Below are 25980 nucleotides of genomic sequence, written 5' to 3' on the forward strand. Positions count from 1 at the left end.
TCTCCTTTCGGGGGCCGCTAAAAATTGTTTATGGCAATAAGAATAAACTCAGGTGTACCTCAAGGAACTGTCGTATCTAATCTACATGAAGGATATACCCAATTGCATTAGTTCCGGGACTAAAGTTAGTCTATTTGAAGATGAATGCATAATATTTAGAATAATACAAGCAGATACTACTGACATTTTAAAAGACAATTTGATGAATTATAGATGTTATAATCATATTTGTAATTAGTAATCATGTCATTGCAACCAGAAAACTAAAAAAATGAAGAAAAAATGAACAATACTTTCATTGAAAGACAATAGACCATTCAAAACTAATGCTGGATCTAGATCTAGTCCTAGTCCTCTGGCTAAATTTAAATTTATTTATTTCTACTTTGAAAAATTATAACGGTCAGACTAGAGTTTTCCCATTTCGGCCAACGAGCTAGTCATTCTTTTCTCAGCGATATTCATAATTGTTTTAATTTCTAACAAAATCGTAAGAGCCTTTTATTTATTTTTTTAGATCTGTGTCTAGGTTCCACCCACCCAGGTTCCATGAACTTGTGACTTGAACATAGATATTGTATAAGACGTATCTTACTTAGACTTAGACTTAGGTCCTCCCGTGCCGTTCGGCGCATTGGGCGGCAAGCTGTCTCCATAAAGATCTGTCACTGGCAATGTCTGAAGCCTCCTCCCACCTGGTGTCCACTGCTCTGGGGTCCTCCATGAAGGTGTGGCGCCAGGTAATACGAGGACGTCCCTGTTTGCGCTTTCCTCGTATCTAATTAATGATAAACCCGTTACTTAGAATTAAAATGAAATTATCTAATGATTTAGCTGACTTTAAGTCTCTAACTAATAAGTATGACTATGTAAACACGTTTAACACATGGCTAGGGTAGGATTAAATTATCTTTTGAAGAAACACTTGTAATTTATAAGATAAGATTAATCAGATTTAAGATAAAATCTCATGGGAAAACGATTTTAGTTAATCGTCCCTCACTTAATTAAACTTAAACCTTATGTCAGTAACAGACAACGTTGAGCCAGTTTCTATCTAAGAATAGGGATAAAGACCTCGTAGCATAATTAAAGTCAAGAGTTTACTTTACAACCTTGGAAAAAGAAAGTCCACGAGGGAATAGGAGCGCCCTCGTGTGTCCCCATTTATTTCAAATCCTTGACTGTTTGGAAGGATCTCTGACAACAGAAAGCATGGACTGGGAGCTTGTCACCCTTGACCTATTTTCACATCGACCTTACTTTCCAAGAGAGACTTACAAATTGCCCCCCTTTCACGGTGGCAACAAGTTAAGCTACCACACTAGACGCTTCACACAGCTTTTGGCCAGACCTATAGAATCGACCATCACTACAGTAATACGAAGTCTTCCGGGGTCAGCTATAAGCGGGGAACTTCTTCATATTCCTATCTAGTGACGGCCTCGAACAGAGGAAGGACCGCCACTAAGGCTAGAAGATGGCGGCCCTGTTGTGGAACAGTGTGGTTGAGTTGTTTTTCCTTGACCCTCGGTGATTGGGCCTCTTTTTCATCCCCACCACGTGACTCTAATGAGGTAAACCCATGTGGGTTTAGTTCCACGGTGAGATTTAAACCTCCGACTTAAAAACAATGTAGAGTTACACAGAAAATGAAATGCTCATCTTTGCGAAGATGAATCTTTAACTATACCGAATATACAAGAAATCAGAGAGCTTTATTATTAGAGTAAAAAAGTAAAGTTCCCTTTCAGACCTAGTGGTCTATAGGGCAGATAGTGTAAAGTTCATCTGTTTCCGTGGCTTTCGGTTAACGAGGGTGTCATGTGGACAGCACAACAACTTACCTCCTTTACTTTTTCCCAACTAATGTCAGTCTTCACAAGGATTCGAACTCCGGACCCCGTTACGGAAGCCAAGCGCTTTACAGCTCGGCCACCGCGCCTCTATTCCTAGAGTACTTATAGTCAAACAATTAATTTGTTTTTAAAGATGCATTAAAAGACAAGAAATGGAAGTTCTTATAAAGCAAGATAATCGGTTCTACTTTAAAAAAAAAAGAAATTAGATGTTGAGAAATGTAGGTAATACAATAGAGATCAATAATTAGTTGTTTTATTTTTAATCCATTTAATTCTTTTGAATACCGTAGTAGATCGACCATATTTAATTAATGCATTCCCAGGAGTCCAAAATATTACTGTAATTATTACTTCGTGATTTTAGCTTAAAACTAAAACATAATATTTTATGTCATTTTTCTTTCCACTACAAAAAGATGGAATTTAAATGTGTTTTGTTTCTTGAAACGCACGTATCTTGACCTGTTTCTTACTTTTGAATGCACACCAAAAAGTCGGAAGTAGAATGGCGCTGTGTGAACATAAGGATGTTTATCTCCCGACGTAGTTGAATCAACAAAGTATCCACTGTTTTCATGTAATCCTTTCTTGAATTGAAGTAACAGTGATCAGTGGTTACAATGTCGTCTGCCGAGTGATAGTCGCTTAAGGAGCTGCTATGTGCAGACGCGTACACGAACTTTTAGCGCCTCTGCTTTGTGTGTGTGTATACTGTTTACGTCTGTTGTCAGAGACAGAGGCCTTGCTGGCATCAAGAGTGAGCAATGACACGAGTAATGAACGATTTATATTCATCGACGAATCAGAATCTATTCGAACACACACCGACAGTCAGGTAATTGCTATTAATACGATGAAACGGAAATATTGGACTTAGATCTAAATATATTGCATCATTGTTTCGATGGTATAGCACACAAAAAAAAAAAGGCAGCGCGATTTTGTGAGGAAAACGAGTGATGCCTAACGTACCACCCGCGGGCTAAAATCGGGCCGTGAGTTATCTGGCCCCTCTAAACTTCTGCCCATAGCGGATAATGAGGCCCCAAAGTGGTGCAGCTGTTTGTTTTATATGTTTCGGATGTTCCTTCAGATTCGAAGATGATTACATCCTAGCTTAAAGCTCTACCGATGGGAGGTGTGGGTAGAATTTGAAGCCATCGACGACAGTACAGTTAATGTCCAGTGCGCACAGCACGCGACCAGGCGACTTTGTTGCTGTGGTAATGTGAACTTTGTAATGCGACTCTGCTGCTGGGCACCACTGCATTGGACAATTCTTTATTATTTTAAGATTGATCAAGCTATTCGTCTTGCTGTCCGCTTCTGACAATTCAAGCAATGCGTCTTGCTGTCCGCTTCTAACAACTAAGCCAACAAGGACAACAATTATAGTTTATTGGGGTTGTTGAATAGTGTGGGTATCCCTTTTCCGTACGGTCAAGTATAAAAAAATAATTCTTAGTACTGTGATCGATATTTTGATTTAATGTGGAAGATATTACTTGAGATAATATGGCTGCTATCAAAACACATTAATTCAACTTTAAAAAAAAAAAAACTTTTTTTTTCTGCTTTGTTTTTCTCTTCCCCAGTTTGTTAAAGCATACAACAACTTTAAGACTTCAAAGTACCCCGAAATATTTATCCCTATAGCCATTGCCTGTCTGTTTTTCGGCGCCCTGGGCAACATCGGCTTCTTCGCCCTGTTTGGTAACAAGCTGAAGAGGGCGTACTACACACGTGACTCTCTGTACTTCCGGTTTCTGGCCACCCTTGACATCTTAGTCTGTTTAATTGTATTACCGTATGCAATGTTTTTTGAAGCTGAGTAAGTAGTGTGATACAAGTTAGAGATTAAACTCATTCTAGACAGAGGTCGAGTTAATAATAAGAGGTTCCCCTTTCAGACCTTGTGGTCTATAGGGCAGATAATGTAAAGGTCATCTGTTTCTGTGGCCAACGGTTAACGAGAGTGTAATGTGGCCAGCAGAACGACAAACTGACTTTACTTTTCCATAAGTAATGTCAGGTACCCATTGGAGCTGGGTGGACTTAGGGGCGCCCAAGGATCCGGAAAGTAAAAATCCTTTTCTTCACCAAGATTCGAACCCGAAACCCCCGTTTCGTAGGTCAGGCGCTTAACCGCTAAGACATCGCGCCTCTTGAGATGATAAAACTATAAATGTGTTTGGTGTTAGCGAAAATGTCTTGTCTATGTTTTAGCGTGGCCTACATCTGCATTATTTTACATTTCCATATCTCTGCCTGGTATGGCAATCTGAGCCTTAAAAATAAAATAAACATATAGCAAATCCTAAATGCTGCTAGTAAGATCGATGGCAGCAAACAAAACGCATTTGGACTCCTAGTTGTTGTAAGCGTCTTTAGGAAGGCTATAAGGGGGGGGGGCCTTTAGGATCACGATGTTAACATTTTACTACGGCACAGAATATACAAGATTAATCACAATACAGACGATGGATTCTTTTAAATCCGTTAGCAGTTACATTTATATCTTTAAATAAATTTCCAACTTTCTGATGTAAACTTTAAATGTAATTTGATACTTGTATAAACTTTTATTCATCTGCTTAAATTGTATTACCATTGATGTTCCACAATTGTTAAATATACTTCGATATATATACTTTAACTTTACGATTTATTTTCAACCTTGTGCAACAAAAAAAAAATATTTTTACAAATTATATGCAGTAGCTATTTGATTCAAGAATGGTTTTAGCATTTGTACATGTCTCAGCGGCTGAATAGATAATGTAAGATATAGTATTAGGATTGTCACTGTAGTTTATAGTTTAACACTTTCCCTACGCTGCATCTCATCATGCATGAGATTGTATGAATTGTTATTTCTAAACGAATACTTCAGACTTCTATACTCATTGTTACACTTTAGAAAAGTCAAATAACGACTCGATTTAATTATAGATCTTCAGTAAACAGGATGACAGGCGATGTAAGAATGTTAATAAAACGTATGTATAGGGCAGGGGTCGGCAACCTGCGGCTCGCGAGCCACATGCGGCTCTTTGGATGCTAAGCTGCGGCTCTTTAGTTCCATGCGCAAATATTATTTATTTTATCGGGAAAAAAAAAACATTTAAAAATTGTTCTGATTCGATTCTATCTCTCAGCCACTTGTACTCGCTTTTCAGCACACCCCCTCGTCTTGAAGGTAAAATATTAGCAGGTGGAAGATATTTAATTTTCTTCCGCTTTATCACTCGATATATAAGTCTTGCGACATAAAAGACACTGCACAAGTTAACCATTTTTGTCAGATAGATGTCTTCCCAAAGGTCTAAAAGAAGGATTGCTACCGCTCTCGTGACAAACTAGAGGAGAAGATACAGCTAATGTCGTGCAAAAAATACTTTAAAGACAATATAATCGATATAAATAAAATCGTTTCAATAGCGACTGATGGAGCGAGAAGTATGACAGGAAAAAATAAAGAGGCAATTACGATTCTGTGTAGCAAAATAAACCACGAAATTCTTACGTTTCACTGCATAATACATCAAGAAGCGCTTTGTGTCCAAACATTTTCGGTCGAAATAGTTGATTTTTAACAGTATCGTGCCAAAAGCACCCTACCATCGTCAGTTTAAAGAGTTCTTAACGAAATGGAGACTCAGTATTCCGAGCAACTTCTTGATAAAAAAGTGCGATGGCTTTCCAAAGGAAGCGTGTTGCTTTTAATACATTAACTACATTCCTAAATGATAAAGACATTAATCACCCTGAATTAGAGAACGACAAATGGTTGCAAGCATTTTACTTTATGGTGTATATAACTGTGAAATTAAATGAGCTGAATCTAAAAGTGTAAGGAAAGGGATACCCAGTCTATGTTTTGGTAGAAGAATTAGTTTGTTTTGAAGAGAAAAGAAATTCTTTTTGCAGAAATTACTTAGAGCGGTCATTTACTTCCTTTTTAATTCGTAAAGCAATATTGCGATAAAATCAGTAAAACTGTTGAGAGGTGTTAATTCAGCACAGTTAGAAAGAAAAATTAAAGATGAATTTATTGACAGATTTGAGCAATTCAAAACAAACAAAAGGATAGTAGCATTTATAAAATCAAATCTTCTCAACACTTATAGTACCGAAATCCACATGATCCATTAGGATCTAATACTGGATCTCTAGACATGCAATAGTTAGATTTAAAAAGTAAAGCTTTGTGGAGTTCAAGATTTACAGAGCTGAAAATCAAGTTGAAAGAGTTGAAGGTCCAGAAATATATGTAACGCAACACAAGTGGACAGCTTTAAAAGAAATGCCGCGAGATAGGCAACTTATATTCGACGCATGGAATCGCCTTCCAGATTGCTACAGTTAGGTGAAAAAGTTGGCATTTGGAAGGCTGACTGTCGTCGCATCGGCATATTCGTGCGAGCACGTGTTCTCTTGGATGAATATAATTAAAAGTAAAGTAAGAAGGCAACAAACAAATGAAAATTTAGAGTCGAGTTTGAAACTAAAAACAAGCTATGAGCCAAATTTATCCAAACTCTCTAAAACCATGCAAATAGCCACAGTTACCACTGAAGTTGTTTGCTCAATTGTTTGTTATTGAAGTAGAAGTTAGTGTTGTATGTAAATGTTTAATTGTTTAAATTCCATATCTAAATAATAACTAATTATCTAATAATACCATATATAGGGCCTATATAATAATCTAATTTGTTGTGTAAAACACTATTTATATAAAGATAAATTCATATTTTTTCTTATGAAAAAATAGATTCATTTTTTTATCTAAAAACTTTATTAGTGCGAGTAGGCATACTGTTTATTGTTTGGAAGATAAAAAATTTTGTGGCTCTTTAAAAATGTTGAAATTGTGTAAATTGTAGTCTTTGGCTCTTTCGTCTAGTAAGGTTGCCGACCCCTGGTATAGGGGACATAAATCGACAAACTAAGCTAAGAGAAAACTTCTAAACAGATAGGTCTTAATGTTATTCTTGATTGTAGTGATGTCTGTTGTCTGTCGGAGTTCAATGGTGAGTTCAAAACATTTTGGTGCGGAAACTGAAATAGCCCGCAAACCGTAACTTAGAGGGAAAAACGTAGCACCACTAGAAACCTAAAGTCCAAGGAGCGCAGGTCTCTCTCATGGACATATGGAGTGATCAGTTTTCTAAGATACAAGGGCATATCTTTATTATAGATACACTGTGTGGCCACCTTGTAGTCGATTCTCGCTTTCAAAGGAAGCCATGAAGCGTACGCAAGAGCGTAGTAGCAGAATCTCGTCTTGTTTTTCTAAGGACTATTCGTGCAGGCGTTGTTGTGATCTGTGCAGTTTGGAGATTTTGTCATCAGGTATACCTGCTAGCACGGCGTTGCAGTTGTCAAGGCGGGAGAGTATGAATGCCACACCTAGCGTTTTCTGTTGACTCTGTTGTTAAATATGGTCGGATTTGGCCTAATCAACTCAGCTGAGGATAAAGACCCTTGCAGAGCTGACTTATATCTGTGTCGGAAGACAAGTTGAGTCCAAGATTTGGCCTAATCAACTCAGCTGAGGATAAAGACCCTTGCAGAGCTGACTTTGTGTCGGAAGACAAGTTGAGTCCAAGATTTGGAATAACATGAAAAACAGGAACCTGGCATATAAATTCTGAAATAAAAATCGACATGATTGATTGTAAAATGTATTAATGTGACCTAATTAATCTCAAAAGTGTCATTAATCTAATGATTGTTTTTTTTTTTTTAAATCATTTTCGTAATTTAAAAATGTGATTTTTTTTTAAACTTATTAAGGCCGACCTGTTATCTTGGAACTGATATCTTAACTGCTAGGAAATAGGAGTGCAAACATTTAACGAAAATGTCGCAGTGACATGAATACTTGTCATGAAGAAAGTTGCTTTGTGGCCAACTATAGAAAGTGTTGCTAGCTAGACTTGATTTCTGCCTTTTATTTTTTTTAAGCTCAAACCGGGTTTCGAACGCGTGATTTCGACACTATAATCTTCTTGTACGAAAAATCCTAACCATTAGCCTTGCTTTTCACCCAGTTCACCATTGAGATATGATCTTGAAAGAAACAGAAAAAAAAACATCTTGATAACAAATGACACATTTTAGTGTTTTTTTTCATGGTCTCTATATACATTGAGATTTTTTTAAATTATCGGCTTACCTGTTTGTACTCTCTCTCTCTCTCTTTATCTCTCTCTCTCTCTCTCTCTCTCTGAGTGTGTCTCACTCATACACTCTCTCTCTTTGCTAATTATACAATTCCTTTGCATTTTCTCTCCAGGCGAGTGACCAACAACTATGTTTGTAAATCCATGGAATACGTCAGACATTTCCTGACCTACATGGCCCACCTGGGTCTTCTGTCTTATAGTTTTGAACTGCCCTTACGACAAGGGTAAGTTGACCGCTTTTAATAACTAGAAATATTTTGAAGGGGAAATAACTTGTGAGAGTTAATTATTATCTTCTCATTCTAATTGTAGAAGTTTTAAAAAATAATATAAAGCAATTACAATATACAAGAAAACCTTAGAAACCCATAGAAAACCTTAGAAACCCATAGAAAACCTTAGAAAACTATTGAACATAGAAAAGCTAGTCATGTAAATAGGTTTGGTTCCTTTTGATCAATTGAGTACTATAGTATAAACCAACTAAGACATTCCTATAGTAGGTTATCTGTGGGCGTTTTTTTTTTTATAGATCTAATGTTCTAAATAAGCTTTTCCGAGATGATATGTTTCTACAATTTGATATGTAGCAAGCAGTGGCGGACTGTGGACAATAGGGAAATACTATGGGCCAACAAGCAGTAGTTGAATGGGCCACCATTTGTAAGCCTCCATGTACTTAAGCTCTGTGCTGGGATTAATCCCTTACAGCACGGTCCAGGTATCTGGCAGTGTTCTGTAGGGTATCTGTCTCCGTCAGAGCAAGACCCCCGCATGCACCCGTTCTGTTTCAAGACTAGTCGTATCCCTGAATGCATTTCTGAACACCCTGCAGTCGTTGAGGATGTGTTCTACTGTCTCGACTTAGACAGTGTCGACATCTGGGATCGTGGTTCTCTCTGACCTTAGCAAAGTAGGCTCCTATCGGACAGTGTCGACATCTGGGATCGTGGTTCTCTCTAACCATAGCAAAGTAGGCTCCTATCGGACAGTGTCGACATCTGGGATCGTGGTTCTCTCTGACCATAGCAAAGTAGGCTCCCATCGACATCTGGGATCGTGGTTCTCTCTGACCCTAGCAAAGTAGGCTCCTATCGACATCCTGGGATCGTGGTTCTCTCTGACCATAGCAAAGTAGGCTCCCATCGACATCTGGGATCGTGGTTCTCTCTGACCCTAGCAAAGTAGGCTCCTATCGACATCCTGGGATCGTGGTTCTCTCTGACCCTAGCAAAGTAGGCTCCTATCGACATCCTGGGATCGTGGTTCTCTCTGACCATAGCAAAGTAGGCTCCTATCGACATCCTGGGATCCTGGGTCTCTCTGACCATAGCAAAGTAGGCTCCTATCGACATCCTGGGATCGTGGTTCTCTCTGACCATAGCAAAGAAGGCTCCTATCGACATCCTGGGATCGTGGTTCTCTCTGACCCTAGCAAAGTAGGCTCCTATCGACATCCTGGGATCGTGGTTCTCTCTGACCATAGCAAAGTAGGCTCCTATCGACATCCTGGGATCCTGGGTCTCTCTGACCATAGCAAAGTAGGCTCCTATCGACATCCTGGGATCGTGGTTCTCTCTGACCATAGCAAAGTAGGCTCCTATCGACATCCTGGGATCGTGGTTCTCTCTGACCCTAGCAAAGTAGGCTCCTATCGACATCCTGGGATCGTGGTTCTCTCTGACCATAGCAAAGTAGGCTCCTATCGACATCCTGGGATCGTGGTTCTCTCTGACCATAGCAAAGAAGGCTCCTATCGACATCCTGGGATCGTGGTTCTCTCTGACCCTAGCAAAGAAGGCTCCTATCGACATCCTGGGATCGTGGTTCTCTCTGACCATAGCAAAGTAGGCTCCTATCGACATCCTGGGATCGTGGTTCTCTCTGACCATAGCAAAGTAGGCTCCTATCGACATCCTGGGATCGTGGTTCTCTCTGACCCTAGCAAAGTAGGCTCCTATCGACATCCTGGGATCGTGGTTCTCTCTGACCATAGCAAAGTAGGCTCCTATCGACATCCTGGGATCGTGGTTCTCTCTGACCATAGCAAAGAAGGCTCCTATCGACATCCTGGGATCGTGGTTCTCTCTGACCCTAGCAAAGTAGGCTCCTATCGACATCCTGGGATCGTGGTTCTCTCTGACCATAGCAAAGTAGGCTCCTATCGACATCCTGGGATCGTGGTTCTCTCTGACCATAGCAAAGAAGGCTCCTATCGACATCCTGGGATCGTGGTTCTCTCTGACCATAGCAAAGTAGGCTCCTATCGACATCCTGGGATCGTGGTTCTCTCTGACCATAGCAAAGTAGGCTCCTATCGACATCCTGGGATCGTGGTTCTCTCTGACCCTAGCAAAGTAGGCTCCTATCGACATCCTGGGATCGTGGTTCTCTCTGACCATAGCAAAGTAGGCTCCTATCGACATCCTGGGATCGTGGTTCTCTCTGACCCTAGCAAAGTAGGCTCCTATCGACATCCTGGGATCGTGGTTCTCTCTGACCCTAGCAAAGTAGGCTCCTATCGACATCCTGGGATCGTGGTTCTCTCTGACCATAGCAAAGTAGGCTCCTATCGACATCCTGGGATCGTGGTTCTCTCTGACCCTAGCAAAGTAGGCTCCTATCGACATCCTGGGATCGTGGTTCTCTCTGACCATAGCAAAGTAGGCTCCTATCGACATCCTGGGATCGTGGTTCTCTCTGACCATAGCAAAGTAGGCTCCTATCTAACAGTGTCCTTTGCGAAGCCGTGTCTAATTTGCCTGATCCTTTCCGTCTACATACCACCATTCGTCTTTCCAGTTTGGGCGTTTGAGAACCTTCCAGACTTCCTTCCCTTCCGTACTACAATGGTTCCAGCTGTCGTACCACTTGGACTTGATCCATTCTCAAATATTAGCTTTTGCACTCTTGTTTGTTTGCGGCCCCTCTGGTGGGTCTAGAAGCGTTCCTAGCTTCGCATAACTGTCGGCTTTCTCGTTTCCTTTCATTCCACAATGTGAAGGAGTCTATAGCATTTGTATTTTTTGTTTCTTTTTTGTTTTTTTAAATTTTTCTTTTCCATCCTCCCTTCGCCTTCCCTCCCCCCCCCCACCTCCCCCATTCCCCATTTTGTGTTATGCTTCAAAATTAAATTTCATAAATTGTATTATTCACAAAGATACTAAAAAGGTCTTGCAGTGTAGGTTATATAATGAGAAAACCTTGTCTTCTATAGAAAGACAAAAGCACATTAAGAAAACGCGGTGCTGAAACGGTGTTAGACCATGTAAAGATATTTCTTCCATCCATTTTGTTAACTGCTGTGTTTTCAGGTACACAGCCAGCAAGAACCATGTCAGACGTGCTGCCTATGGCATCGTGATCTTGTCTGCCTTCTGCTCCATTCCTGTAGTTTTCTTGTTCGAGATCAATCCTATAGCATTTAACAATACGTTGGTAAGTTTTTATCTGCAACTATTTCTTCCCCTCCATTTGTGTCTTTTGTGTCCGTTGTAGATGACGTAGTATGAAAATAATCTCCAGGCACACACACACAATGCATTAGCATACTATACTAGCATATTACATTAGCATACTAGCAACATTACACAGGAACACTACAACAAAACTCTACATCTACACTAGTTCACTACACGAGAACAATTGTGCACTACACTTACAGACACTACCAGCGAACTCGCACTGCACAATAGCACTCTGCACAAGCACACTGCAATAGCACGCCACATTAGCAATCCTCATTATCTTACTAAATTAGCACACTGCACTAGCCTGGCAACAATAGCAAATAAGCACACTAAGTAAGCATAAACTTCAAGACAATTAGCACATAACACTAGCACACACTACTGTATTAGCAAACTAGCACGCTACACTAGCACAACATATTAGAGAAAAAGCACACTACACTAGCATACCAGATTTTAAAAATGCATTACCTCACTATATTAGCACGCTGTTACAGCACACTAGCACACCACATTGACAAATCAGCACTCTGTTCTAGTATACTTCGGTGGCTCATTGTATAGCACATTAACTAGCCAACTGGATAAGCACACTAGCTGATTACGAAAGCACACAACATTACCTGACAGCGAAAGCACACTATAATAAAAAAAACACATTTCACACTACAGGAACACACGTCACACCATAGAAGAACACTTCATTAACACACGACATTAGGAAACTTCATTAACATAGCACAGTATGACACTTCATTAAAAGATTACATTTCAACACTTCATTAACACACCACATTAGGACATGCAATTAACATACAAGTGTAGGACACTTCATTAACACACCACAATAGGACACTTCATTAACACACCACAATAGGACACTTCATTGACACACCACAATAGGACACTTTATTAAAACACCATTAACACTCCACAATAGGACAATTCATTAACATACCAGAATAGGACACTTCAGTAAAAGATTACATTTCAACACTTCATTAACACACCACATTAGGACATGCAATTAACATGCAAGTGTAGGACACTTCATTAACACACCACAATAGGACACTTCATTAACACACCACAATAGGACACTTCATTAACACACCACAGTAGGACAATTCATTAACACACCACAATAGGACACTTCATTAACACACCACAATAGGAGACTTCATTAACACACCACAATAGGACACTTCATTAACACACCACAGTAGGACAATTCATTAACATACCACGGTAGGACACTTCATTAACATTCAATGCCACAGTGGAGCACTTCACACCACAGTAGCAAACTTTGAAGGGACACTACAATACCACATTGAAGTACTAAAATAGTAGATACTCCACATCTTCATGTATAAGGTCAAAGATATAGCACATACAATCTTTAAAACAGAGAGGATGCCCCACTGTCATCTTAGTTTGCTGCAATCTTTTTTATATATTTTCGGATGCATTTGTTCTACGTTATTCACACGTACTTACGATGCACATTAAAATTTTGTGAAATGAAATTTAATTATTGACCTGCTTGTTAATAAGTAATTAATAGATAAAAGGGTGGCAGAACAAAAACACATGTGACATGGTATATTTATTTCTTAGCTGAATATACACATTTTTTTTACTAAGAATTTATGAACTTTTGATTGGTCGTAACCCAGTTACAGTGGCGTCGCTATGGTTTGTGTCTACCAGAGCAATTAGCTCGTGTTATCTCCTGAACCACTAAACCAGCCATTATATTTGTGTATAACATTTATCTGTATTGCTAAATGTGAAGAAATATCATGTTCGGGTATCGAAATAAAGTAAATCCTTTTTTTTTTAATGTCTGCATTTGGAAAAAGGAATGTTACAGTTATCAGTACATTGGTGTCTTTGTGGACCTCCCTCATAGCAACGCCACTGTCCATACATGTCAGCTATAGAGGCCACGACTTTTAGTATTGTGGAATTGTTTTAAAAAAAATCAAGCGCTTTTGTTTTTATTTAAATTTTACAAAATCTGGAAAAATTCGATTGATACAAATTGTGTTTTTTCTTTAAAAGTGCTTCGATATGACCAGACCTTGATCTATATGTGATATATTGATGTACGTGCATTTCAGTGATATGTTATAGAAATAATTATTAACGATAAAATAATTATATAACATATTAAAAACTGTGTTATAAAATCTAAGAAACAAAAAAAAACAAAAACATATCCGCTAACATTGACAACCTTCAACCGAACCACACACAATTCTCCTAATGAAATGGTTTATGAATCCGCCAGCAAGCTTAGGCCTTACAATTTAGATAATTTCACGTCCGCTAAACGAAATGATTTATCAATACGCCAGTCATTATCTCATGTATATAATTAACATATTGTTATATATCTATCAATGTGTAGCATTTGAGTCTAAGATTGTATGTAATTAATATATATATATATGTAAATTAAATATATAGACCACTTTTAACCTTAACTAATAACTCTAGGATAAAAAATACTAAGAAACAGAAAAAGTAGTGCTATTCGACTTCATACGAAATATATATTATAAAGACAATATCAAAGGATTTACCAAGCATGTTGTAGAATATGACGTTGGTCCTAACCTTAGGCCAAAACAACAAACAACAACACACTGATAACACTTTGCGACAAATGTGTTGAACTCATTGGAAATATCAATTTCATTTGGACAGTTTACATAGAAACAAAAACATAATTATTAAAATAGAATAGCAGTCCAGAGGCGGCCCAATGCGCCAAATATAAAGAGGTGCTTCATGCCGCTCAAAAAGTCCTTTGCACAGAAACTGACAATTGTCGATATTATTTTGAATTTTGTTTAAGGGAGGTGATCAAAAATAATCATTGTATTTAGATGAATACAAGTTGTCTTCTCCTAGAAATACAAACATTGTTAGCAATCTTCTCAAAGCAAAAACTTTGAGAGGTTTGGTGAGGCTGTACTCTGACAGATCCTTCTTACTTTTAACAAACACTTGCAGATTATATACATCTTGTTTTTGCCACATACAAAGCGCCCTAATCACACAAATATTGAATATGTACATATTTTTTGTACAGCGATTTGTACGCCATACAAAGAAACTAAATATTATTTAATGAATACAGACGTGCTGTGATTTAACATGCGCTAGTAGGTTCAGATAGGTTGCGATGTGCCAAATACACTAGCATAAATTGTTAGGCTGTTCTGAGATAAAACCTGTAAAATACATCGGCTAGTGGTATTTTGTTACAAAAATTTAATACCTGCCAACATGAGTTAATAAATGGATTGAAACAGATTCGTTTAAGTTTCAGCATTGAACTCAAACTTAGGACTATTGAAAACTAGACCTAAAAAAAAGCAGATAAAGTCGCTCTACAGAAAGAGATACAACATAGACAAGCTTTGGTTGAGAGTACATTCAGTAGGCCGATAAATAGGACATCCCAGTATATTCTTTTTTAATTCACTTCCTTTCAGTTTATCATTGTGATCAGTTTCAGTGGACATTAGATTTATTCTCTTCAATCATCTAACAAAGGCAATGTTCGAATGTCTCAGAAGTGTAGAATTGGTTTTCCTTGCTAAGTATAGAAACAAAAAAAAATATTGTAATAAACTTACTATTGGCTGTAATAGATTTTATTTTATTTTACATGTTTCGGATAGTTCTTCAGAATTAAAACCTATTACTTCCTAGTCCGAACCTCCACCAGGGCGCCTGGGGATTGTGGCGGACAAGGTTTGAGCCAGGTACCATTGAGACACCCCATGAACAGATTTGCGTATAAATGTCCTCAAAATGACATCTTAAAAAAAATTTAAATACTAAACCGTTTACAGAAATACTTATACACAACAGACATTAAAATGAACAATAATTTAACATGTAAAATAGGTCTTCAGAAAAGTGACGACTTTGAACTAAAAAACGAAGACTAGAAACATTGTCTGGATAACTCACTATGGCCGCCTCTGGTCCAACTAATACTACACACAAAATAACAATTCATTTCGTTTCGCTTTATTTCCCTACTTTTTAAACATCTAGACCCCAGTGATACACAAGAGACACGCTGGTTTTGAACATGCGGAAGTTAAAACCATATACGACACGTCAAAGCTGAAGTCGTGTCACATGACCTTCAACTTTCAACCGAACGGAAAGTACCACGATCTGCTGGAGTACGCCAAGAAAATGTACTACGGCATCAACACGCTGCTCTACAGCGCTGGGTTACTTCTCTACGTGTACAAGGTCATCCTGTTCATAGACGCCCGCCCATTACTGGGTCAGGACTCCCTGTTCATTCAGAACGTCATCGACGTGAGAGAGCATAGTTTCAGCATGCCGTCGCCGGAGCTCGCCTCCAAGCCTGACAAGCGCAAGCAGTCCACCACTAACCCTGTCTACCTGAAGAACAAGACGGACGACGAGATGACGGACGTCACAGACGATGCTGCCAGCACCAAGAGCGCTGACGCCAAGGCTAAAACGTCCAGCAAAGACGCCGATCCGAGCAACGAAGGGGTCAGGAAGGTGGAGAGCGACAGCTCCACCAGAAGTCAGAACAACAACTTGGACCGCCCCGAGGCTGGTCGGGAACGAAAAGTTAGTTTTGGTGATGCGATGATTGACTCGGTCAGCTACAACCCAGACGACGCAGTTCGATCTATCCAAAAATCAGAGTGGAATCAGCCCAGCAGACCAATTCTTAAGTCGAATGAAAGGTCTAGTTTGGTAAGCTTACCTTTCTTTTATTAAATATTGATTTTTAAAATTAGTTAAGCACATTTAATCTCATCCTCATTTCTGCCTACCAGCTTCCTCCAGGCGTATGGTGTATAGGCCACCAACCAGCTACCTAAAGACGTCTGGTGTATAGGCCACCATCCAGCTTCCTCCAGGCGTCTGGGGCATAGGCAACCACCTGCTTCCTCCAGGCGTCTGGGGCATAGGTAACCATCCAGCTTCCTCCAGGCGTCTCGGTTCTAGGCGAGTCTCTCCGTCCCCACGTCCAGCCCATCTGCCTGGTATCTGCTTCCAAATCGCGGCGCCATAGTGAGTCAACATCACATTAGGGTTAACTGAAAAACATCCATTAAACAGTTTAGCAAAATACAAACAATTACTTATTAAATTATATATTAAGTAAATTGACTAGTTTGGATCAGTCATGTAATTAAATTCGTAATAGATCTAGACAATGTGTGATTAGCTTTCTCAATACGCCATGTTCCTATCACTTGCCAGGACCAGTTGGAAAGGGGTTAGGAAGAAAGAATGGGGAGATCGCTTTTTAAATGTATTTATAAAAAAAAAGTTGAATGACCTGAATATGAGCTCGTGGACTGAAACCGTCTCACTCAAGTACCATTTATTTCCCTTGTTAGAGATACCAAACAAAATAATTAATAGTTAATTATTTAGTTTGTTACATTTTGTATTGATTCTTCTGTTGTAAGTTATAAGAAATAGGTTGATCCGAAATTGGGTGTGGGAGAAATAACGTGAACAAACGTTTATCCAGACAGACAGACAGACAGACAGGCAGAGTGAGTTAATATAAGCTTTGTAAAAATTATAGTTGACTACTTCTGATCAATATTGAGGATCGCGGTGGCTGATTGTTTAAGCGCTTGGCTTACGAACCAGGGGTCCTGGGTTTGAATCATGGGGTTTTGGGGGTGCCCCTTAATCTACTCTTGTGGTTATCTGACTTTACTGGACTCCTGACAATGCATTATCTAAATATGGTCGTTCCAGAATAGAATTTGATAGAATTAAATAGAGTAAAAAACACATTTTTCATCTATAATGTGTAACCCACAATTCTCAATATCTATTTTTTTTAAGTAGAACCAATTATCTTGCTTTAAAAGAACTACCATTTCTTGTCTTTTTTTTTATTCATCTTTAAAAACAAAATAATTGTTTCACTATAAGTATTCTAATAATAGAGGCGCAGTGGTTGGGATGCAAATCGCTTGGCTTCCGTACCGAGGTCTAGGGATCGAATCCTGGTGAAGACTGAGCTTTTTAATTTTGGGATCATCGGGTGCCTCTGAGTCTACCCAGCTCTAATGGGTACCTGACTTTAGTTGGGGAAAGTAAAGGCGGTTGGTCGTTGTGCTGGCCACATGACACCCTAGTCGTTCAAGGTTGGCCTCAGAAACCGATGACCGTAACATCATCTGCCCTAGGTCTGAAAGGGAACTTTTACTGATCATTGTTATAGGAATAAATTAAAGCAATTTTATAATGTACAGAAGCAACCTATTTTTAAAGGTGTGGGATTAATGATTCATTTGTGTAACGAAAAAACATTTAAAAAGAAGCAAAGTAGAAACGAATTCTTTTAAAAAACAAAACAAACAAAGGCTTATCAAAAGGGGAAGAACTCCGCCCTTAAAACTGTATCTACCAATAACGTACATGCTATTTCCCTTTTATGAAACGAAATAATGAATTGCCCAATTATTAATTTACTAATTGAGCATTTTTGTTTATTGATTCATGTTTTGTTAGGTACAATAAATAATTGTTTAAAGTAAACAACTTTATCGGGAAATGCGTGAGGTAGAAATAGCGTTAACAATTATTTAAGGGGACTAAACCCAACAAATTTAGTTATATATGTGAATACTGAAGTATTAGTTTCTCTTCTTGTTACCAATCGAAATAATGAATTACCAGTATTCAATTGTCTAATTGGTTACTCTCTTTTTTTTATTTATTCTTGTTTTGTCTATGCCAGGCTTAGCTTGGCTACCTAGAAGGGGGCTCGAGGTTCGACACCCGACTCGGGCAGAGTTGTGTTTTCTGAGCGCCTAAAGGCAGCACGGAGAACCAACTTCTAGATACCCCCTTCCCCCCACTGGTCCACAAATGAGATTGGACCAAAGGCGCTCTGAGCATGCTATAAGCATAAAAGTAGCGCTATATAAAAGCTATAATAATGCCAAAGAATGAAGTTTCAGCTTGATCCGAGAATGGGTGTGGGTGTGTTATATTGAAGAAACAGCCATTAGAAAAAGATGCAGGCCAACACTAAGCTGAATTGTTCTAGGTCAGACCCAATAGTAACTAGGCGTGAACGTCATAAAGGGAAGAATTAACAATTTAACACGATGCATGAGTTGTAGATCTCCATTCCAACTGTGGAAATTATCTCAACGTATCTTTCGCTGTTACATCTTCGTGTTAACTCCCAAGGGAGCATAGCGCTTCAGCTTCTCCCCCGAAATCTGTTCCGAGCAGCTCCTGCCCTCATGTCATTGCAGCATCCACAGCACTTCCAGGTTTGCTTGGGCCTGCCAAATTTCCTCTTTCCTTGCGGATTTCAGTCAAGTACAAAATTGGTTTTCGAAGGTGTGCACTATCCAGCTTCTTTTTTTGCTTTTGAATAGCTTGGGCTAAAGGTTTTTGCTTGGTTCATTCTCACAATAGCAGTAGATGTCTTTTCTGGCCACCTTCTTCCCAATATCCGGCGTAGGCGACTGTTTGTGAAGGTCTGGAAATTAAATTACTTAAAATTAAATTATGGCTTTTATATAGCGCTACTTTCGTGCTTACAGCATGCTCAGAGCGCTTTTGGTCCAATTTCAGTTGTGGATCAGTGGAGGTGGGGGTATTTCTGAGAAGGTTTTTCCATGTTGCCTTTAGGCGCTCAGTAAACACAACTCTGCTTGAGTCGAGTGTCGAACCTCGAGTCCTCTTCATAGGTAGCCAAGCCAAGACAAGCGTACTTGGCCTCTCGACCACGCTTCCCACAATTTCATTTCTAGCATCTAAGCTAAGATTGACACCTAAGGATTTTGGCACTAATAAACAAAGTATTTGGTCAAAGTTTCTAACTCTAAAAAATTTGATAGGCAAATTTTATAAAGGATTGCCTAAAAAACTTTTGAACTTCAACCATATCTTAGTCTCCACTGCCCACAGGCTGTGACGTTGCTGGTCTATGACGATTGGTCTCAGTTGGACCCTATGTAACCACTGCGCCCCCTATTGTAATATCTAAGTTTGCAATTTTTAGACAAGTTCAGCAATTCATCGTGGTGCCTATTTGCCCTTGTTTACCTGTTTCAAATATCTGTAATAAAGATATTACAGTAAATTAAGGTCTTTCTCCTCAAATCTGTTTCCGGAAGTTGTAAGTTTCATTATAGAAAGAAAAAACCTGCTCAGAAAAATATGAAGAAACATTTCATAGATTCTCTGATTGTCAAATATTTGGCTTTAGTGAATCTAATAAATGAACATTTAGGAATAATGCGTCGAGACTACTCTTATTGGATTGGATTCAAGCTAGAAGTCTGGTTTCACTAAGTCACAGTCCAAACCAAAAGACTTTAAAATATTGTGCCGTAGTCTTGAAGTCTAGTTTCTGATTCGCCATGAATTAGTCATCAAGGTACTAATAGAACAGTGATCTAACTCTGTAGCTCAATAGTGAGACAAAATGTCCCCTTTCAGACCATGCGGTCTAAAGGACAGATGGTGTAAAGGTTATACATTTCTGTGGCCCACTGTTAACGAGGGTGTCATATGGCCAGCACAATGACCAACAGCCTTTTTTTTTCCCCAACTAATGTCAGGTACCCATTAGAGCTGAGTGGACTCGGAGGCGATTCCGAAATAAAAATATCCCAGGCTCCACCAGATTCGATTTGGAAGCCAAGCGCCTAACCACTCAGCCACCGCGCCTCCTAGTAGGCACGTTATTTTAAAAAGCTGATTAGTAAATAGATTAGTTTTTAATTGAACATTTCAAGTCGCCCCAAAAAATTGTCAATATGTTTTTGTTCTTGTAATATTGTATCTTAACATTGAATGTGTTCATGTGACGGAGAAGACCAACTCACAATAAAACTCTTGAGTGCGATTATTTTCAATTATCATTATAACACAAGGGACAGGTCAAATCAAATCTGTCATTGATCCGGATGTGACCCCAATGCCGTATTTTACAGATTACGGAAAAATAAACAACATTAATATATAAAAAAATTTTTATGCATAAGGATGTCCACCAATTATCTCTATGTCACATTTATGGCTGATACGTTGGAAGAAAATGATGACATATACTATAATGGAACGCAAAATATGAAATGGAATAGAAAAAAAAAAGTTTTAAAGCAAATTTAAAAAGTCTATTATTGTTTATAAGATAATAAAAAAGCGAAGGTCTTTGATAGTGGCATAGTTAGGGATTTGCCATCATTTGAGGTAGGTGGGGGCTTGACCTCTTTAGGGGCTCCAGCATTTAGACATTTGACATCAGATAATGGCGTAATATTTAATGTAAAAAAAACCCAGTCATTTGGGTGCCCCCCTTCTCAAGTAAGGCCCGGGGGGGGGATTTTCATATCCCCCCCCCATCCACCACCCTGGCTACGCCACTGGTCTTTGAGGCTGAAGGTTAAAGGAAAGCGCAGTATTTCACCGTTTTCATATGTCAACACCAATCTTTTCAATATTAGCGTATGTACTATGGCACGTACTGGGTTTAGTATGCTCTGTTATCACAATAGTGTTTTTGTTAGGTTTAGGAATTGATTGCTACAAAGTTTTGGTTTGTGATGGATTTAATATTGGGACACATTTCGATTTCCACCATTGAAGAAATAGCCATGTACAGAACTTATTATAGGCTAACATGGCCATTGACTAAGATAGGGTCATTCCTTTATCTGTTATACTCAATGTCATAGGAACTACAGTAAGGCGAAAAGACTTTCCTATTTCTCAAAAAGTGCTGAAAAGTGCTGAAAATCGCACACAAAAAAAAGTCAAATAAAAAACAACGTAGACCGTTGCTGCTATGAACGAGAGAGCACGATGAATAGCTAGCTCACACTCAGGGTAACTGTCCAGGGCTTTTGCAAAAGAGGATTTAAGCCTCTCTAGCCCTCACTCTAATGGAGTTTGATGATGATGATGATGACCTCACACTCGCCAAACATAGCGGACTAGCATTCCCACTACTAGGATCACCAGAGGTCCAAGTTCGAACCTTTCTCATCCTATCTTTATGCTGTCTTGCATGAGGAAGGATCTCGGATGTAGGAATGTTAACTTTTCTTGAAGGAGACTTATGAAGCAGAACACTTGAAATATAGTCACATCGTTTAACTTGGCTCGCAGATTGATCGAGAGACAACAACACAAATAACACTTTGTATACATTTCGGTAAAATAACCATCGGTCATCTTGTTGGCAATCATTATTCAGACTCAAACGTCGATCACCTACTCAGTAGTGTGTATATATGGAACATTTAATAACATAAGGTTTATTATATTACGTCCACAGGGAAGGGAGCTTGATTTCAAAGATGAACAGTTTACATTTAGAATATTACAAAACGTCAATGATTATATCAAAGGTCAAAGTATAATTACGTTTGTGGCAGTCTCCTAGTATAAGATACGTTATCAATTGAAGGGACACAACTGCAGGATAACTATGCTTGTTAGGTCTGCTGTGTAGAACATAGTTCAGACATATTCAAAAGTTCAACCTAGAAAAAAGGTATGGAGGTATGTAAGATGGAACTGGAAGTAGGACACGCACCAAACACCAGGCTAGAAAAAGAGCTACAAATTATTTAAAGAAGACCACCTTTTTTGACATTTAAAAAACACAGATTACGTAGGTCGGGTCCCACTTATAAGTAAGCCAAACACTAAAGCTTTAGTTTGGATTCCAGAGATAGAAGTTTAGTATTACATTTCATGTGGCCTCGCTAAACCCAGTTGCGACCTACATATTTTGCCACATTTAATTCAGGCGAATCCGTTTATTTTTCGGGAGTCTACATTGTCTTTTCATTAGAGAGACGAAATGGTACACAGGGTAAGCCTAAGGGTAGGCAACCCAAAGGCAGACCACGAAATGGATGGATTGATAATGTAGCGGCTGGCATAGAGCCACACAGAGAAAAAAAACTCAGCGGAGATCGAAATGGAAAGATCGTCAATCCATGGTGTACAATTAGCCCAAGGAAAGCTGCTATAAGTCTCGTAGGACATACGAAAAAGTGTATTCGATTCAGGCCTCCTTCAGTCGTAGAACGACTATGGTTCATCTCGGACACTCTTTCATATGGCTGTGGAGCCCTATTTGGAGAGGCCACTCCCGTCCACATATATCGCAGGTTAGGATGGCTTTCGCTATGGTGGTAGAGGGGCTGGCCATTTGTTGTATGGCTCGTTTTTTTCTAAAGCTGTGGCCCATGTTTTTTTACTGTCCGTAGCTTTCTTGGTCACTGTCTTTCTCCATCTAATTAGGTCTAGGGCTATTTTTTTCCCTTGGTCGGTATCAATATTCACTGATTTGAGGTCCCGTTTTATTACATCTACTTTACGGAGGTGGGGGGCGACCGGTTTTGCTTGTGACAGACGGACAGGGGTATCCAATAAACAGAAGTAAAGGCCAATTCTCCGGTAGAAAATTATTTCTTAATTTCCTCGTGAATTCGTGAAATAGAGAGTAGCTTACCCTTATTTGCCTTTAGGTATTAAAAATGGTAAGATTAGTTCAAACTTATCGTTTAGTTTTTTGTTTTCTTTTTGGCGTGTGACATTTGTTTGACTTATGGCATGGCTTATTAGTTTTATCTTAGGATCAAGACAATTCTATTCTAACAAAACAATTACAGCTTTACGTTGATATGTTTTAATATAATTCTAATTTTGAACTCATCTGCTATGCGTACCGCTGCATGTATTGAAATAATCACCTATGAATTTGTTTTTTCTTTCTGCAGAAAATCAGTTCCTACAAGAAATCAATGATGTTTTTAATATTTTTGGACTTACTCATCATCACAGTGACGGTTATCGTGGACCTGGCCGTGAAGAACAGCTCCACGGCGCTCAACTTCATCCACACCAAATGTGTGCTCTCTTTCTACCTGATTTCCCTCACAAACAAGGAGCTCAGGACCGCCACCTGGGGACGGTACTTTGAGTGCTGCAAAAATTGGCCGAGCGGGTACGTGAGAACGACCACCAGTTCTACAGGGATTGAATTTTTCGGAAGCAACGTCCGGCCGGAATTGATGAGAGCGTGGGGGCGTTACTCTTACGAGGCCTCGAACTCTGACCTGACGGAGACCAGCAACGTGTCAGGCGTGAGTGACATCCCCGCCCCGGTGCTGCTGTCGGACAGACCGACAGTGACAGCGAGCACGAGGACGAGCGTCATGACGAAATAAGAGGACAGCATGACGCAAAGCTACCTGCCATACTGACTCCGCGTCCGGGACTAGTTCTTGGTTTTAACACATCGAACTCTTGAACTGATGACAATGTTCTTGGCATTAAGTTCCGACAATTCAGACGCGTCCTAGAAACATCATTTGGACAATAACATCCTTAACTAGACTCATGTAGACAACTTATAAAAGTACTTTGAAGGAAAGATCTAGAGCTGTCTCCTATGTAGATGTTCTGTAACTTGTAGATGAAATGTGAATTGAAACAAAGAGAATGCTTCTGAATTGATAGATGTAAATTATGGCTGACTCGTTGGAGGATTCTGGGTAAACATTGGAATGTTAAAAAAAAAAAAGTTGAAATATTTCAATGTATAAATGATTGTTTGAAATTTTGTGTTCAGGATTGTGTCTGGACACAGTGATAGCTAGTACCTCTATAAATCGTTTCAGTAATTCGGGAAAACTAAACAACTTGTATGAACTAACTGTACTGTTTTAGTTACTTTGCATTTAACGTACGGGATCGTGTATCTTTTAATGCCTCCTTCTGAAATGTTTGATGAGATCGTTCTTATACAGTATGGAATCAAAACATTATGAAATAGTTTCTACGTGCTGAGCCTGTGTAGACCATATGTAGGCTTGGTTACCTTTGGTCCATATTTCATTACCATGGTATCATTCTTTTTATCCTACTCAACGTTTGACATATAATTAATACTGCACATTGTATAAATAATGTAAATGTTTCCCTTTTTTTATTGAAACAAACGACACCTTTTGTGATTCTTAATTATTTTTTATATAGTGTCATCCCTTGGAAAGCACTTATACTAACGCTAACGTTGACGATATCCAACAAATCGCATTAAATATGTAATGTTTTATTTCAAATGTTAATTTTCATCATTCCTTGCATTTATTTTTTCTTTCTTTGTCAACATTTACCTTGGAGGCTATAGTTAGTCTTCTAACTGAACATCTTGTTGTCTTGTAATCGTCTCAAAATAATATTATTTACAACTTTGACCTATACAATGGGATGGAGGTTCTAGTTCCAGATTGATACCATACATCGATGACCCAAATAAGTCATTGATGGTTGAAACTTATGTATTTGTGTGTGTGTGTGTTTTCTAATCAATTCTTTTCTCAAATATGATACAAAAATCGTTGATATAATATAATATAATATAATATAATATGATGTAATATATAAAATAATATAGTATAATATCAAAATATAAAATGTAATACAAATAACTTTTTGGGAAAGCATAAAATAATATGTTTTTTGTTTTAATAGCTTTAATAAAACAAAAAACTTGCATTTATTGAGAAAGAGATAATTGACTGGCGTAGGTATAAATCATGTAGGCCTAAGTACACTAGAGCCCATTGCTTTGTGTGCTGGAAGTACCGAAACGAAAAATTCTACATGATAAACCAGGGAACTTGTTTCTGTAAAAAAAAAACTTTAAAAAATAAAACAAAAAAACAACAAAAAAAAACAACATCAAAACAACTCTTGACAAAATGTCATGGTATTTGTTTCTTTCATTAGTTCAGAACCTATCTGTTCGACAATGTTGAAATATGGTAAGTCTGCACGTACTTTATACTCGGGACATAAAGGGAGATGGAACTATCTGGGAATCCTTCATTCTGCTAGAGATGCCTAATAAATAGAACTAGGGTCGAGTCAAATGTACAATTAAAATATTATTAGTCGTCAAAAAAACTGGTATTTCAATGCTGTGATGAGACGACAAACTGGTTCGGTGTAAGACATGACTCACTGTCCAAAGTTATCCACCAAGGTACAGTGGAGGGAGCACAAAGAAAGCGTCGTCTGAAAAAATCTGGCTAGGAAACATTAAAGAATTTACCTTCCCCTCCCTTGATATTCTGCAAAGGACAACCGCTGACCGGAAGGATGGACATGGTTACGCTACTCGCCATTGCCCCCTACGACGAAAGTTAAAGGACAGATACGATGAGTCCACACTGGGGATTCCAACGACTAAGCGGTCAAACAGAGCTTTTCACCATAAGGATTCATTTTTCCATTGATAGTTAAACTCAACGAGCTTTTTTCAGGCAGAAAATTCTATTACTTAGCAAAAATTTTTGTTAAAGAATGATTTAAATTTATTAACAAACTTTGACCTTACGTATACAAAAGTTAATTCTAAGT

General features: G+C 38.7%; 1 protein-coding gene across 1 annotated transcript in view; it reads left to right on the forward strand.

Moving 5' to 3' along the window:
- Window positions 1-2333: 2333 nt before the first annotated feature.
- The window catches only part of LOC106071135 (uncharacterized), a 28908-nt gene continuing 5261 nt past the window's right edge, over window positions 2334-25980 (forward strand). The window contains exons 1-4 of the mRNA XM_013231170.2: window positions 2334-2697; window positions 3458-3693; window positions 8164-8277; window positions 11368-11491. Of these exons, the coding sequence (XP_013086624.2) occupies window positions 2521-2697; window positions 3458-3693; window positions 8164-8277; window positions 11368-11491 (651 nt within the window). The 5' untranslated portion in view covers window positions 2334-2520. The remainder of the gene's footprint in view (window positions 2698-3457; window positions 3694-8163; window positions 8278-11367; window positions 11492-25980) is intronic.

The sequence above is a fragment of the Biomphalaria glabrata genome, chromosome 9 (genome assembly GCF_947242115.1).
Source record: "Biomphalaria glabrata chromosome 9, xgBioGlab47.1, whole genome shotgun sequence".
Lineage (NCBI taxonomy): Eukaryota > Metazoa > Mollusca > Gastropoda > Planorbidae > Biomphalaria > Biomphalaria glabrata.